Source organism: Equus przewalskii, chromosome 2, assembly GCF_037783145.1.
Source record: "Equus przewalskii isolate Varuska chromosome 2, EquPr2, whole genome shotgun sequence".
In the NCBI taxonomy this organism is placed as follows: domain Eukaryota; kingdom Metazoa; phylum Chordata; class Mammalia; order Perissodactyla; family Equidae; genus Equus; species Equus przewalskii.
Window position 1 is genome coordinate 42,973,835 of NC_091832.1, and position 17,819 is coordinate 42,991,653.

A 17,819-nucleotide genomic window follows, 5' to 3' on the forward strand; every position below is an offset into this window, starting at 1 on the left:
CCAATCAACACGTATTGTCCTGGGATGGTGCATGTCGAACGTGAGTGGTGAACTGTGCCTGAATGCACAGCCTGACACACTGTCCATCCTCCTTAATCATCAGACGGTCGTGTGCCCCTCCCCGCCTCCCAACACCACGTAAGCTCCGTGGGGTCAGGCTCTTCCATCTATTTTGTTTGCTCCTCCAGTATCTCCAACAGTGCTTGGCACACAGATGAATGAACACACCAACAAAGGACCAGTCTGGGAGTAGAGTGCATTGGATTTGTGATATAAATACATCCGTGCACTATGAGCCTGAATATCTTCCAGAGGAGTTTGGGTTTTGCTTTTCAAGTGAAAATTCTGAAATGGAACTGGAACAGACTGCTTTCTATTACCAGAATTAGATATTTGTATTTGTGACAGTTTCTACAAAACTAAGTTGTATTTTTAATCAGTAATTATGTAACTCAAAATGACTAATGTGTAGGTGACAGAGACACAGCCTCCAACAAAACGTGGCAAACCTGGCTGCTGTGTACGTAAAGGAAACTGGACTAGAAGAAGGAAGACAGTCTGGTTCCTGTCTCCACTTTGCAGCTTCGTCCCTACGTGATCCCCGGGAAAGCTACTCTGCTTCACTGAACGTGTGGATTTTATCTGTACGATGAGGGCATCGGCACCGAACCTGCCTGTCCACACACCCGCCGGGAAGGACCCAGCGAGAAAGGGTAGGTCCCCTGCTAATCACTCTCAGAGCCCTCTTCCCGTTTCAACTGTCACACTTCCAAATCTCTACTTCTATGTCCCAGCGCCATTTCCACGTCCTGTCTCTCCCATGACACTGTGGGTTTCATGACGGTAAAGAGAACGTCTGTCCTGTTGACTGCCTCAGCGTCTAGCACAACGCCTGACACAGCAGGTGATCCCTAAATACCTACTGAAGGAATAAACGCATTACAACAATTCTATAAATATAACGCATAGTTATTTTATGAGAGAGATTAATACTTACTAGACTTTAAGTGCTTCCACTCACATAATTCTGGATCTTGAGATGTAAATATTGGTGCAATTTAAAAAAAATACTGAAAACACCGTCAGTACTTTTTTCTCAGTTAATTTCATATATATCTGATCAAAGAACTGAAAGGACCACTTGGGGAATCAAGGACACGTCTCCAGCACTGAGTGGAGAGAGCACACACACCAACCGACAGACATCCAGACCAGAAGAATAGTACTTGCTCTGGGGTTTCCTATATTCATACTAAACAACATGATTTTATTTTAATTTCCCAGTAGGTTTTCCCTAGTGGGGGAAAAAAAGTCCCTTCTGACCAACGTGAATAGCTCTTACTTGGCAGTCATATTTCTTATCTTAACTATCAAATTTGTTTTCTAGCACGAATCAGTCTCATGAGCTAGGGCAGAAGGGAGCCCATTTCTTCCACTTAAGTTTCCAGACCTGCTCTGCTGAGAGGCCAAGTGTCCTGGGGCACAGAGAGGCAAGGGCAGCCTTGAGAACGCGTCTCACCACAGCGATGCACCACTCCTCGTGATATCAAGATGTGATAAAATGAGCCTGACAGGTAGCTCTACCATCCTCAGTTCTATGCTTATGCGCATAAAGCTGGAGACAACATACAAAAGACATACTCTCTCCATCTCAGCATGATACTGAAGAGTTAAGTATAATTTCCATGGTTAAAAAAAAAAAAAAGACGTCAAAGGGAAACCTATGGCCTGGTTGAGAAACCTGCTGGTCAATTTTCAGTGGACGAAGAGTCAAGGGACTAGGAGCATTTTCAGCTACAAGAGTGGTGGCCAGGTGCTCGTTTCACAGGGTTCTGCTACATGGACAGGCAACAGCAATCAAAAAGGCCTGAGTCAGCCATGCTGGCGTGAAAAGAGCTATTAAACAATCTAATTTTACAAATAAAGATTTGGTTAAATAGACACAAGTAAGTGGAATCTGACAGAAGAAGGCTGATATAAAATGTCTTACATGCTCACTAAAGATACAGAAAAGGCAAAAAAAGGAAAAAAAAAGCCTCATCCATAATCCCACCATCCCACACACAACCGAAATTTGTATTCTATTTTCTTCTAATCTTCATTTTCCTATTTCATAGTGTTTGTGTGTGCATGTGTTTTAAATACAGTTATAATCATATGGTATAAATAATTTTACATGCTGCTTTTTACATCTAATATATCAATTTTCCATGTTACACAATCTCTGCAAAATTTTTATTGAGCAATATAATAACATGTCAAGCAAACAGTCCAGAGTTACTTAACGATGGACATTTAAGCTACTCTAAGTCTGCCACTATGATCACAGAACGTTGCAGAATCTGTCTTTGCTTTATCAAGCTTTTCTGTATTTAGGCGTGTTTCCTAGAATGTCCCCACAAGGGAATCATCAGGTCAAAGAGGTAGAAATCCTTCAAGGCTTTCGGTACCTGCTGCCAAACTGTCTTCCAAAAGCACCGAAGAAACTCTGTGCTCTGCTTAGTTCATGTGTCAGCTGATTCAAAAGAGAGTCAACGGGCGAAGGAATGTTGTTTGGTAAAAAAGATCTTTGAGAAAATATGAAAACTGATTGACTTACGTTCGAACTTTATGCCGACCAATGATGAAAGAGACCTTCCGGCTCCATGGGTTCACAAAGCTGGACCAGCTGGAATCCAATATGATGTAATCTCCATTTTGAGTACAAAATCTAATGGGTGAATGTTCAAAGGGAGGATGGCCTGCATACTTCAAGACTATATAAAACAATAAAACAAAATTAGAATTTATTTAACACACATATTTATTACAAATGTCTTTTTTTAGGCATTTATTTGTGTTTTAGAATGCCAAAATAGAAAAAAAATTGTTTGAGCAGTTTCAATACATTGCTTACCTGGTTAAAGGTTAAGCTCTAATGATTAGAGCTTATGAGAAGCTCTAATAAGAAATAAAATAAAAAATTAGAACAGATGATTAAAAAATGATTAAAAAAATTTCCTCCTATAGCGAAGTAGGTCCATACCTTTCTGGTGTATGGCGACCATGAGAGAGCGGTCTTCTGGGTGCAAATACGTTAAGACAGATGTTCCAATCAAATCCTGAGGTAGATAACCCAGCAAAGGCACGGCTCTGGGATACAGACACACAGCACGGGCAGCACGTTTTACACATCAAGTAATTTTCATACTTTTTAAAAGTACTTTTTTACTTAATTCTAAATATGAGAAAGAAAGCATGCAAAAAATGTTCATTACAGCATTTACAAAAGCAACCAATGACCTAAGCACCCATACTGTGGGGAAGTAGTTACATAATCTAAGAAAAGATGGTCGTCCGACAGGTTGCGCCACAGTCCTCTCCGGAACTTGCTACAAAACAGATCTGCAGGCCCATTGTAAGCCAGCAAAATCAGAATTTCTGGGGTAAGGCTCGGAATCTATATTTTTAACCAGTTCCTCAGAGGTCTCTCCATTTTGCTGCCATTAATAAAAAGCCCACAAAGATGACATCATAACACAGAACAACGCTTATGAGGTTAAATGAATAATGCAGGCTATAAACTTACACAGTATGATTAAAACTATACAAAAACAATGACCCCAAGAGATAATATCGAAAAGACAAACAGCCAGCACACAAGGACATGTGCAGGATCAAGGTCCACAGGGAAATGGCAATGACAGGACACCCAGGCTGACTCAGAAAGAAGTGACTCCACAGACATTTTCTATGCGCACAAATTCACCAATATTTCCTAATGAAATCAGTTCAAGCTATATTCAGAATACTTTCAACTAAATTTTCTTATTTTCTACAGATTACATTATACAAAGTATCTCACCATTACTGTTTAGTTTCAGGGTAACTATTATTAAATAAATGCATTTTCAGATGTTAAGGTTTTTTTTTAAAATCAAAATTAATACCTCTCATAATGGTGCCCGGTTTGTGACATTTTTGCTTTATACTGTTGTGTGGTATGGTGCACTGGTTCCCAGATTTTATGAGTAAGTAAAATTTAAAAATAAATATGGGGAAAAATGGAGGGTACTGATAAGCAGCTAACAATGTCTTATTTTTCCAAGTAAAGATATTAAAAAACAACAACAAGCAACAACTACTATCCATTATCACTATTCTTTAAATAAGAAAGATAATCTTAACACCAAAAAGCATAGGAAGGACATAAGCTCAAAATAAATAACAATCCTCTAAATTAAGTAAGTTTAGCTTTACCCAAAATAACCTGTCCTGATTTCTGGTTTTCCTCCCTCACTTCAGACTAACAATTTCACCATAAACTGGTTTGGGAAGCACTTGTTGAGTGGAAACGACACTGGATTAGGTGCTGGGCGGCCAGTCTCGCTCTCATCTTGAGGACAATCATGAATGACTTACGTTCTTGGCAAACTGGCCCCCAGGTTCACCGTCCTCGTGTGTAAAATGGAACAATAATTCCTGACTTCCTTAAAGCAGACTATCGTGTGATCAAATACGGTAACTTACAAATCTTAGACGTACAGCATGCAAGACAGTTACCTTAAAAATTTAGACAACACAAATTTCAAACTGACAAAAATCAAAAGGGCAAATGAACAAGGTCAGCTACGTAATGTAGAAGTACATAAACACAATGCAGACCTTTTCATATTTTTATTTATTTTCAGGAACAAATTTCTTTTAAGCTTAAAAAAAGTACATACCTTTCGTCTATTTCAAGAAAAACACACCCTGGGCTGTGTGTTGTGGTAAAAATCCTTTTATCCACTGGGATTCGGGGAGCTATGAAGAACAGAAAGACTCATTGAAAGGCAAATATCTAATTAGTCATCCACTTAACAAAATCTCTACATGAAACGGTGGAAATCTCACTGAGGGGCTCGGCCTTTGAGTCGCCAAAGCTACGGTTAAATACCAATTGTCATTATTAACCATATTTTAATTAGGTCAAAAAAGTGAAGCCTACGAAAAGTACACTTTAAACAGCGAGAGAAAGCCTATGTACACTGAAGAGCTCACTCATCATCAATAACCTAACAGGCAAAGCTGGAGTGACTTCACGTTGAGGCCTGAAAAGTGCAGTCGCATTTAGCAGTGGTATACAACTCAGCACACGGGATTTGAAACATCAGTACAATGTCCACATTTTAAGTCTGTGTAACAAAATCAGTGTTGTCAGTTCTCCTACAGCTTGCTTTGAAAACGCAGGACTTGATACATCAGGGAACAATTTGAGCATAACGCTCATTTTGCGTTTGCTTATGCATGGTTTCATCTGCAAGAAAAATGAGGTGAATGCAGAAAACAACATCTGGTTGAATGGAGTCACTTAGGAATACACAAAAACACGCACACAGCTCAGACATCCACAGCGACCTCAGTGCACCGTGTGTGTCACGGACACGCTGGTCCAATGTGGTGTTAGAACCCTGTCTCATTTCAGACAACCTTCCTTCCACCCTCCTAATAATTTACCTGCTGCAGCCCTTGCAACACCCACATCTAAAGCAAACTGCAGGGCTTTTCCACGGTAGGGGCTGTAACTGTAGTGTTTACCTATTTCTGAGTCATCTAACACATACAAAACTGTGTTATTGTTTTTATTAGATTCCTGTCTTACTTTTAATGTGTGGTTAAGTTTTTGAGTGGCGTGGCCCTAAACTCATTTTTCTCATAAGCCCTATGTTTTTATCGTGTGATTTTTTTTTTTTGCATAGGATGATAATTTTTAGGAAAGTGTATGTTATGTCACGGCAGAACTGACAATAATTTCAAATAATAAATGAAAGCTGTTTGTGTATTGATATATGAATTTAGAAATGCAGTCCTGCCAACAGAAGATATAAACTATACTTTTTACTCAGGGGGTTTCAGAACACTTTAAAAACGTAAATTCATTCTTGTGACTTTTCTGTGCAGTAATTTCAATGCTCTTATTTCACACAAGACAGAAACAAAGGCCACAGGACAGGCACCAGCAGAGAAGTGATCCAAGGACCGCATATCTGTGGCCCAGTCTATGCTCAGACCCATAGGCCGCGCTGTCCTTGAAGGAAACACTGCATGAGAAGTCAGGGCAGCAAACTGAGACCTCAGGAAACATCAGAACAGAACAAAGAGCTCAGGGCCAAACTGACGACTCGAGCCCTCTTTTCCGGGGCTCCAACCACAGTCGACAGACTTCTGCGTGTTCTCATCTGCTGGGCCGACAGGCTACCGACCTAAAAGCATACTCCTGACTCACCTTCGTAGCCAGAGTGAACCTTCTCGACCAGCATGAGACAGCAGGGCTCAGATTCCAGCTGGGCAGGGCTGTGCACATGAATCAAATAGGGGAGGATCTGGAATGGGGAGTAACGCTTCTCCTGCTTGCTGTCTTCCCCTCCACTGAAGAGAACAAAAACGATCAGTGTGGTCACAGCAACCCAATGAGAAACAGGCCAGGAAAAAGGTCTTATTGGTACTTTCCAAGAGAAATATATCCAAATCTAAAATGTTTAAGCACATTTATTTTAAAAAGAAGTTAGTTTAACTTTTCAGCACTGAGGGCAATTATACTCATTGGCCATTCTCTGAATGAGAGCTTTTACAGAGAAGTAGCTTAGATGACTGCGAGTAAACACGGCAGTAGTCATTCCACGACTTTCCTCCTGCCCTCCAGGCCCTGATACGCAGTCTGACTTCTCGGCCTCTGCTGTGAAGAGGCAGGGCACAGCTACCTGTCCTGTCTCATGTGTCTGTCTACACCATGTATCGTGTGGCACAAGACAGGGCCCCGTAACTGGGCCCCAGAGCCAGTCTTCCATTGTCCCTTCCGGTACCCCCCCTCAGAGGCCTGATGGAGCCTCACCACCTCAGCCACAGCCTTGCCGGGTGCAGGGCCTCAGGTGTGGCGAGCCCTCCCTCGGACACCTGGCTGGAGGCAGGAAAGCAGGGCTAGAACCTGCTCACCATCCTGCACATGGAGCAGGGGCACCAGGTCTCATTCTCACAGAGGCTCCCTAGGCGGGGACGGCTCTGACAGACGACCACCACAACTTTCATCCTGCTCCATTGCTCCAGCTGCCCAGAGGACATTTCTACTTGGATACGTCACCATCCCTTTAAAGTCAAATGTCTACGACTGAATTCATGCTTCCATATTCCAACCAATCACGCCTCTCCTCTCCTGCCATCCTTTAAATCCTGACTATCCATCCCACGTGGGGCCCAGCTGCCGAGAGGTTCTTCAGGCCACTCCCGCTCCCACTCCGTCTCGGTTCTTTTTCTCTCCTCAGACTCCGGGATCTCCTCCCACTTCTCCACTCTCAACCGCAACGTCGCTTCCTATTTCACCGAGAAGAGAGAACCATTCCCACGAGCCTTCTAATGCTGACCTCCAAGCATCTGTACTTGCACTTCCGGCTCCCCTCCCACGTCTGCCACTGATTTTCCCAGGCTCCTCCAGTCCTCAGGTTCCGCTGATGACCCAAGCATCTGTCTCTAGCCTGGACGACTCCCCGAGCTCCAGATGCATGGACCAATGCCTGAAGAGCATCACCACTTTGATTCCTAACAGACAGACAGTGCAAACTGAACTCGTCTAAATTAAGCATATTCTTCCCCCCTCCCCAAGCTGCCTCCTTTCCTATAATTTCCTCTACCCCAATAAATGGCAACTTGAGCCAAGGACCCTCATGTCACCCTGACTACTCTTTTTATCTCACCCCAAATTAATCCATTAATAAGTTCTGGTAACGCTCCCTTACAAAAATATCCAGAATATCCAAAACGTTCCTATGTCCACCACTGCTGCCCTGGTCCAGGACCTGCGATCTCTCAGCTGCATCACATGATGGCCTGCTAACCGCGACCCTCTTCCTCTTGTCCTTCCCCAGGTCTTCAGAACAGCACCTAAACTGATCATTTTATAAGGCAAATTAAGTTTCCCTTCTAAAAAATGAAACATCCTATCTCTATCCACTGAAAACTCCTAGAGGCAATGATAACCTTGCAGCAACCACCACCCTGACCATCCGGATTTGGTCCCCATACGGTAACGCAGTTTCCCACCACCAGGAATGAGGAATCCGTGAAGAAATCACTGACTCCGGGTCTGCATTAGGAAATGTCTGGGCTGAGCCTGGGCCGTCAAGTCTGAAACAAAGGAAGCTGTCCTGGACCACAGGGCACTCTCACAGGGGACAGGAGCTGGCCTCAGGGGTTGCTGATGGCCCAGAATGGGAGAATTTGGGCATCATGAAGCTTAACGAGAACCTGTTCTTTTAGAATTACATTCGGAAATACTGATGATGTGGAAATGACACAAAATCCGAGATTTGCTTCAAAATAACGGGGAGGGGCAGTTGAGGAGTAGGTGGCACAGATGACACAAGACTGGCCATGAGTTAAGGCTATTAAAAAAGCTGAATGATAAGTACATATCAGTTCACTGTACTATTTTCTCTACTTTTGTATTATTTTGAAAATTCTCAAAGTAAAGTTTTAAAAATAAATAAATGATTAAAAGTCAAAGCTCCCTATAGTTTGGCCCCTGCTTCCTTCTTCCACCCTTCCCTTTCCCTCCACTCTAGCCACACTAGCTTCCTTGTTACTCCTCCCCCAGGCCAGGCATGCTCTGCCTCAGGGCCTTTGCACCTGCCTGGAACACCCTTTCTTCAGATACTTGTATGGCTTGTTCCCTCACCTCCTTCAGGGCTCTGGCCCCAGTCAGGCTCCTTCTTAGAGAAGAGTTCCTTGACCACCCTGAATACAACAGGAATCTCTCCAGTGCCCAGAATCCCTTACTTGGCTTTACTGTTCTACACAGAACGTCCTGCGAGCCGACACAGACACATTTAGATAGCTGTTCACTATTGTTACTCCTCCCTCCAGAATGTGAGGTCCACCAGGGCAAGAACTCTGTTTTGATCCTAGCACCTTAAGGGTGTCTGGCTCAGAAAAGGCACCTGGAAATATTCATTAACATGGCAAATACAGAGAGCACTTACTATGCAGCAAACTGCCCGGAGTGACAGTGACCCAGCAGGCCCCCCGCCCACCTCTCCTCAGGTCTCCCGTCCAGGCATTCCAGCACCCTCAGCTCCAGGCCCCAGTTCCATGGAGCATCTGGCTAATCCACGACAAGGACTTTCCTCTTCTCTAAATACCTACAGCACGTAGTAACTTCAATGCTAATGCTGGCAATCACAACACCATTAAAAAATATTTTTCCTTTTATTGTGAAAGTAACATTAACATATCATAGTGAATTTAAAAAAAGGAAAAAAGTCACTAATAAATACTACCAGGAATCAACTATTATTAAAATTTTGGTCTATTTTCTTCTAGTTCACCGTCTTTGGACGTTTTAAATCCTTCTCATAAATATACCTATCTGGCTTTCTTTAAAGTTATTCAAAATTTGAAAAATTAATTTTAATTGTGACTGAAAGATAAAAACAAAAGAGCCCACAGAATGGTCATTTGAAAGTGTCCTAACATCAGTGATTCCTCCATGCCTCTGGGTAAGAATGATCTTCCTCATCTTTTTCCCTATTGCTTTATTATTTATCTACTTTTCTCAGGAGTATATGTTTCTTCTCCTTAATCAACACAACACACACACTTCTGGTGGCAAGAACCAAGTCTTGTCTCTGTAGCCACAACAGACCTAGCTGAATACAAAAGAACCAAGTACGTGCTAAACGAGATCAGGGCATAACCCACCCTTCTGGCCTCCACGAGCCCCGGACTCACCGGATGCGGCAGAAAAAGGACTTCGCAGGAGCATAGTCGTACTGCGCGGCTGCTGGAAACAGAGACAGACTGTCAATCGCCCCTTAGAGCAACACGCGGAGCAGCTCCTCCCAGTGAAACGTGTCTCACCAGCACCAAGCACAAAATAAAGTACTTCTTAAAAGAGACAGATTCTCGCGATGAAAGTAAGACTCCCCGCTCACTGGGAGACCCGGGCACATGAGCGTCCTCTCGGGCTCTCACCCCCACAGTGACCTCAGCTAAGACACGGCCGGCGCGTCTGACCCGGTCCTTCCCTTATGCTTCCTGCCGCCCCTGCTGTATTTCTGTAATCGCGTGTACTTGCTACGTCACATCAGTGTAATGACCCTCTGACAAGAATCCTATAAAGTATTATTTATAATTAATCATCCCTCAGCAGCTATTTGGTGGTAATATTCCACTCCACTGTAACAGTCTGGACACGTCTCAAAAACGGGGAATTTGGACTACTTAACAGCTTTTAGGTATACGATATGTAAAGGTCTTTCATTTTTTTCTCTTTTGCTGGTTAAATTCCCCACAGCTGTGTTCCCAGGTTAAATGACTTCATTTACCGGCACACGAGCCTCCGGGAGGCCGTCCCAGCTGAAGGGTCATCAACAACGCTTTCTCACAACTCTCGCACAGTTTGCCTCGATTTCATTGATTTTTTCATGAATTTTATTGACTCGAGAGGTGGTCATTCAGAAGCGTTTACATCTTAGGGCAAACGAGGGGCTGACCCCGGCCCCGGCGTCTGCCGACCATCAGCAGCTCCTCTGAGCAGAGCTCCCTGCATGTCCTCTGGGCCTTTGTTCACTGGAGAGAGAACTCCTCGGTGACAGAAACCAAGGAAACGTTTAAAACCAAGGAGATGTTGAAAAAGTATACATTGAAGGAGCACAAGCGACGAGAATTCTGAAGAACCAAAATACTGAGTACGGGCCAGGTCTTTGGACTTCTAAGGAAGGACCATAGGGAGAATCAGACAACGGGCTTGGAATGATCCAGGAAAGCGTACATGATTTAAAAAAAATACTCCAATTTAAAAGTCAAGAGACCAATGGTCAAACCATTATAATTCATAAAACTATGAAAGCCACAGTCCCAGAATTTGGAAAGAAGACGATTCTTACATCTCTGAGAGAAATAAAGGAAAGAACAACTCGACAAAGCTTCAGGAATTAACCACTGTAAGGCGGCTACAGTGTTCCCACAGAAACCGCTTCAGGAAAGGCTACACTCACAGGGGAACGAGGCCAAGGCAAGGCTGTTTCAGACACAGCCTGAGCCGTGGGGACGACCTTCGTGGACAGGAACGCACCTCGGGCCCCTTTCACACGCGCCTTCGTCTGAGGACAGTTCTGCTCTTGAGTGAAGTCACGGGCAGTCGTGCATCGGGAGGAGCAGGCGCTCTGCGTTCACACCGCCAAGGAAAGCCGGCTCGCCACTTCTCGGCCGTGTGACCTGCGGAGCCACTCAGCTCTCAGTGGCCGTGGGGCTGAGAAGGGGCATAACTGACGGCAGGCTCCCAGCCCGTGGCTGTGCACAGAGCGGGCCGAGGCAGCAGGTTCTGTGGAGACGCAGGACTCCTCGATGCCCGACTGTGGCTCAGACTTCCCTTTGGCTGCCTGGCAAAGCTGTACCACAGGCCAAGACTCCTCCTCACTAGTCCTCTCTCCTCCTCGCTCCTCCCACAGGTGTGAGACGCCCGCCCACTGTGGGCTGAGGGCTCCGCTCACCCTCTTCCACGCCCTCCCCCAGAAAGTCTCCTGGCAGCTAAGCCCATCTTGGCATCTGCTTCTCAGCAGACCCGAACCACCAGTTACCTTATCTGTCAACTGGAAATAACGACAGTATCTACACCTTACAAGGTTTTTGTGAAAATTAAATCAGTTAATCCACTAAAACATTAAGGAGTCCCTGGCGAACAGTAACAGATGACAGCAATTAAGATGGTCCTTCCCGCTGTGGAATACTCCCAATATCTGAAGTGCTTTCCCAGCCATCAGCTTGCTTGATAGCAGGCTGGTCAGAACTATTACTCTTATTTCACAAGAAGAAGCTAAGCGGCCTCCACGGTTCATGAAGGGACAGAACTCAATTTAAAACTCAGACCTTCAGATTCCAGCTTGAAATGCTTTGCACATAGAAAACCCTGCAACTCTACTGTGAGGTAAACCCGCTTACGTGATTTGTGCATTACACCAGGCACCTGAATTCAACTGCATTCACTATGAGCCTCGTAACCTATGGAGCCAGACTGTGTGATCTCAAATAGTACATGTGAGCCCATTATCATTCCCACATCTAGGCTGTCATGTGCGAATTCTTGCTTTTGGAAAGCGTGTTCTAAAGAAATAGTGGTCAGATCTTTCTGAGAGGTCTACACAACAAGTGTAAGTTGAAACAGGCTCTAGCATAGGGCCAAAAACTGACAACTGCTGAGTTGATAGCTTCCTACATCCTCTTAACCTTCTATGAGATCGAAGGAAGGGACGGAGGGAGGTAACATGCGCACAGCCCAGAAACGGTGTGAGCTAAACCACGGCACTCAGGAAGAGCCTCAATGCTGGAGATTCATAAGGGAAAAGCACAATGTGAGGAGTAAATTAGATGGACGTCATATCTTCATGGAATAAGCAAACTTTTAGGTCCGAAAGACAGCAGTTTCAGGGCGTATTATGTTTTTTTACATGGAATGGAAAAATCATAGCAATAAGTAATTAGCAAAGATAAAAGGGTTGAAAAGATAAGACAGAGACTATACAGGCAATGCTGAAGGAAAAATACCTGGGGAAATGTGACAGAGCTGGCAAACACTACCATGTCAGCTCTGGTCCTAGCTGTATCTCAGCCTCTAGAATAGTTCTTGGCCCATGGTGATTGCTGAATAAATGTTTATGAAATGAATAAATGATTAATAAAAGCAGAGAAACAAATATGGACAATTAAAGGTTGAAAATACGTTTACGAAAGAGGAAGAGAAATGAAATCAATGTTTCTGAACGATGGGAACAGAGGAGAAGGAGCTAGAAGCAAGCAAGGATGGTAGGCAAGTTTTCTAAAGCTTATGTGAAATGTGCACAGAAAATGGAGCAAAGGTCCAACACTGAAGAAAGGAAGCATGTACGACTGTTCTTCCCTGGACCAAGCGCTGGACTGAAAAACTGGAATGAGTACAGACCTTTAGATCTGAGAGATGAAAAAGGTCTGGAAATCTGCTTCACGACGATGCGAATGTACTTAACACCACTCAACTGTACCCTTAAAAATGGCTACGACTGGGGCCGACCCTGTGGCCCAGTGATTAAGGTTCTGCGTGCTCTGCTTCAGTGGCCCAGGTTCGTGGGTTCAGATCCTGGGCATGGACCTACTCCACTCATCAGCCATGCTGGGGAGGCATCCCACATACAAAATATAGAGGATTGGCACAAAAGTTAGCTCAGAGCAAATCTTCCTCACCAAAAAAAAAAACAAAAAAGGCTAAGATGGTAAACTTTGTTAACGTGATTTTTACCACAATAAAAAATTAAAATTTAAAAAATCAGAGAAAAGGGCTTAGAATCAAAAAGGAGGATGATCTATACTAAGCTCTCTAGGAGACACTTTATAAAGAACGTGAAATAAGCATTAAAGGGTGATTTAGAGAAGCAATAATGAATTATTTAAAGATCACACAAGACTGAATGTCACAAAGAAAACCGTGAACAGGCACCCCCAGTTCAGGAAGACAAGCGTTTCAGAAGAAAAACAAGGTAATGAGATTCATGAACTTTTAGGGACAAGAAAAGCTGGAAAGGGAGCTAACCATCATAAGTTTATCTCCAAAGCAAAGCAAAGAAAGAATGAAGTCAATATAAGAGGCAAAACATTTAATTTTATTAACTTAAAGGAAACAGAGCCTTTTAGCAATTAACCTTTACACAGTATGCTGGTAATCAAACCATATTTATGATATATAATCTGTGAAACTAACTTGACTGAATGAAAGCAAATTTATTGGATCTTTATGTTATTAGAAGCATTTAAAATGCTATTTGCATCACACGATACACCTTTTTTAAAGAAAGAAATAAGAAAAAATATACAGTTTGCATGTTCTAAATAATGCATTAATTTCTGTACTATTTCTGGAAGAATGAAACTGATCTTTACCAGGCAAGATAAACATGTGAATATTGGTCCCGTTACCTCTTTGGGTCCAGTTGTTCCAGAAGGGAAGCTGAGCGTGGGCGGTGTGTGTGTAGAAGACCCTCACATCTCGAGGGGCGAGCAGTTCAACAAAATGAGAGGACTCCAAGAAAGCTTTCTTACAATTCAGGATCGAAGCAGCCTGTTCAGAAATGTGCACTACCCTTCCGGACAGAAATGAAAAAACTGCCACAAAGGTATCCTATGAAAAACATTTAAAATAAATGCAAACATTGAGATACTTACTAGCAATATTTCCTGAAAGTTAAATTTCTTCTAGACTCCTACCGCGATCAATAGCTTGAAACACATGCACACGTCCTGCAAAGGCAACAAAACTCCCCAACACACTTCTTAACCGTCACCGTAAAACCTGCATTTTACCTTCTGAAGGTATGATTTCCATGCCAAACAGATACTCCAGCTCATCATACACTGACATACGCACGGTATATACTCTTCTGATCCCTTCTCCTCTGCAAACTGTGCCTTACACGTGGAGGCACTGTCTTTCCTTCTCTATGCATATACTACAGCTCAAGACCAAGGTCAAGATTCACCTCCTTCAAGACGGTGTCTTTGACAAACCTCATTACACAAGAATCATTTCTCTAATTTTTTCCATTAGACAGAGACATAACTTATTTATAATCAGCCACTGTTTGGATCTGACACTGGTGTATGTTTTCCTCTCTAGCTTTATTTTGAGGATCTTAAAGGGGAAATGTTTTCCAAAGGTCTTTTCTTCAATCTCCATAGCACCTACTACAGGACTACAAACATACCACTTAGTACCATAAGCCCTACTGTGACACTAGGGATGGCTCATGTTCCAATGTTATAAAATCTGAAGTTACAATGACGTTAAGATCTAAACGTAAAATTAAGTAATTTCCATCCTGTCAACAAAACATGATGCTTAATTAGTTTTTCAACATGAAGAGATTCAAAAAAGGTAAACTAAGTGTCTCTTCCATAATTTTACAAAAAATGACAGCATCTCAACTCACCCATTCTATAAAATCCAGTTGTTACAACTTGAAGTAGTAGCTATTGGAACTAAGAATGATATAAATAGAAATGAACATTTTGGAGATTAGAGTAAGATGCAGGAAATTACTCTGCAGTGTTATTTTTCTCTCTTAATTTGAGAGAACTCAGGGATGCTAAGGAGAAGAGGGCCCTCATAAGCGGAGCAAAGCCAACTACTATTTAAACGCTGCTTCCCCTCCTAGAGGTTGTCTCTGGCGAGCGCAGGAGGAACTACACCACACCTCTTTGGTAGTTTTCTCCTACTGTTTACGTCAAACTGTGGTTACTAAAACTGTGTTACTATATTTAAAAATCTACATCTAGATACGGTCATTAGGAAAAATCACCCAGGTTGATACGGCAAAATTCACAGATTCTTACTGTGTTTTTGGAAGTGTGTCCTGAAGCAATAGTGGCCAGCTCTTCAAGACTGTACCCGGTCACATCTGCTTGAGGTGCTCCGTTCTGACTGAGAATCTGGAAAAACTCACTGTTTGCTAAGAAACACAGGAAAACAAACGGGTAGTCCAGTGACAACAATCTCTTCAGGAAAGCATTTTTATCACTTTTAAAGTGGGCTTATTTTTTAAGATGAGGACACCTCAGTGTGTTTTCCTCAAAACCGGATCATTTTGTTCTTTCACCTAAAATACTGACAGTTGTGCAAACTTAAGATTTTGAATTTCAGGCATTCTGTATTTCTACATCACAAGGAACAAGACACATTTACGGTACCGAAACCTAGAATTCCAAATACACACAGGAAATTTTCATGGCAGAAACACTCCTCCAGTATTCAGGAAAAAAGTATCACATATGAAGCCACAGAGGATTGTGCTAGAGGATGTGTACTTTATGAAACCCCTTGAGAAGAAAAGTCAGCTAAAAAGGAAAAAGTGTTTACAGCTGTTCGTTTTTTATTTGCTAAATTCCTGATATGTCACGACTGCACTTTAAAAGAATGTGTATGAAGAGGGAAAGGTAAACTGTATTTAGTCAAATGTATGTTTTTTTCTCTAATATCCATAGAAGACAGTGCCCCTTTAAAAACTGAGTCTTCAAAATGTGCTTATGCTAAACTCCACTCTCTTACAACAGATCAGCCAAATAGAGCACAGTTACTAAACCATCACACAAATAAGGTTCTCCTGGTGTTCCTAATTTGAAAAGCCAAGACGCTAATGGAATCAGTACAGATCTGCTCATCTTACTTAAAGCACCAAAAAACCTCAAAACACTTCTGTGACTAAAATCACACTGACACCTGCCGTGGCCTGGCTGACGTTTATGAGCAACGCTGTACTTGCAGGACTGTATTTTCCCTCCGCCCGTTTACCTTGCACACTGTGTACACAGCGAAGGGCATAGTTGAGGGCATCTAGGGTGCTCCGCTTACTGTGTCTCTCCGATGGCAGGTATTTCACCATTTCTTGGACAACCATTCTAAGTTCTTCAGAAACTCTGTTTCGATCTTGCTGTTCCCTGTAAGACAAAAAAATACATAAATTCACACTTTCAATTATAACAACAATCAGCTTTTATTGAACTGCAAATTACGCGCCAGGGCAACTTTCTAAGTGTTTAACATGGATTAACTCATTTAGTTCCCAGGTTAACTGCCCCTTTTTTACAGGTGGGGAATCCCAGGCAAAGAAATTGTTAAACGTCAAACACTTTCCACTCTCTTTCATGCACCTCAGCCCCGACTCAGCTAAATGTCCTAACTACTTTTCACCTACGTTTGGTACTCTTGGGTAATTTTCTTCAGTTTCTCCAGGGTATTTCATTCTAGGTTGTCAGGGTCTCCCCCTAAACTTTTTCCTAAGCTTACAAAGAAAAGAATAAAAAGACTGAAGCCCTCCTTTCTCTTTTGCTATTCCAGAAAAGAACCAACCACCCAGGTTGTGGAAAAGAAAGCAAAAGCGTCACCTGCGCCTGCTCCCCCCGGACTTGCTCTGCAGGCGGCATTTCTGGCTCCACATCTCCTCACATTCTTTCCCCAGGGCCTCGGGACCGCTGGCCTGGGCTCCTTCAAGTTCACTAGGTTCATGGCCCCTGGAGTCATGAAATTTACTGCTGGGCACTTCTAGATCTTCACAAGGGTCCATCTTTCGCCCGGCAGCCCTCGGGCTGTCACCTGCTTCTTTTTTACTTTGCAATCAGCGACGGGAATTTATTTCTCCTTGTGGTCCATGCCATCGCGTTAGAGAGAATCATCAGTCATCACAAACCGGCCAAACGTGAGCTCTGCTCCTCTGGAGGCACTTTTCTCTCCAGTAATTTCCATACAGTCTTGGATGTCTCCACTCACGGGCGCGCCAGGCTTGGGGGGAGGGGGAGACAAAGGTGACAAGTGTCAAGAGAACGAGACAACCTGATGCCGCCGGCCCAGGGGAGGACCCTCAGTCCGGAGCTCACAAGGCCACACGCCGCCTCCCCGACTCGCCCACTGGCAGCTCTGCAGAGTCGGCGTGCGACCAGATGGACCCGGGGACGCGGGCAACTTGAAGCATAAAGTTCCAGGGACCCCAGGTTCCCAGCCCGCGCCGCCGGGCCGCCGGCCGCAGGGCGGAGGGTAGGCTGGGGGCGACCTAGACTGCGCGGCCGGCGACCTCCGAGGCCTCCGCGCCCGGGTCGAGCACTCACCAGCCGCCGCCGCCGCCGCCCGCGGGCCCCGCGCAGCCGCCTGCCCGCCGGGCCGGCCGCGCTCAGTCTCGAGGCCCACCGCGTGCCGGGCGGCCGCCGGCGCCGCGCCCCCCGCGCGCCACGTGACGCGGCCCCGCCCCCGGCCCTGCGATTGGCCGCCGCCGCCGGGCCTGCGGCCCCCCATT

The 17,819-nt window shown here is 44.0% G+C and overlaps 1 protein-coding gene across 29 annotated transcripts in view; it reads right to left on the reverse strand.

Annotated features, from left to right (window-relative positions):
• PER3 (period circadian regulator 3) overlaps positions 1-17,762 on the reverse strand; it is a 59,096-nt gene extending 41,334 nt beyond the window's left edge. For 10 of the 29 annotated variants that reach the window (XR_011537603.1, XR_011537602.1, XM_070611016.1 and 7 more), the window contains exons 1-10: positions 17,635-17,762; positions 16,918-17,311; positions 16,325-16,470; positions 15,370-15,485; positions 13,957-14,158; positions 9,742-9,793; positions 6,248-6,390; positions 4,707-4,785; positions 3,026-3,132; positions 2,600-2,756 (exon numbers count right to left, since the gene is read on the reverse strand). Coding sequence is in view for 27 of the 29 variants with exons in the window: in XM_070611016.1 (XP_070467117.1) it covers positions 2,600-2,756; positions 3,026-3,132; positions 4,707-4,785; positions 6,248-6,390; positions 9,742-9,793; positions 13,957-14,158; positions 15,370-15,485; positions 16,325-16,470; positions 16,918-17,096 (1,181 nt within the window). In the remaining 2 variants the exon portion in view is untranslated. The other 19 variants (XM_070611015.1, XM_070611013.1, XM_070611014.1 and 16 more) reach the window with 9 other exon arrangements.
• Between the last annotated feature and the right edge of the window lie 57 nt (positions 17,763-17,819).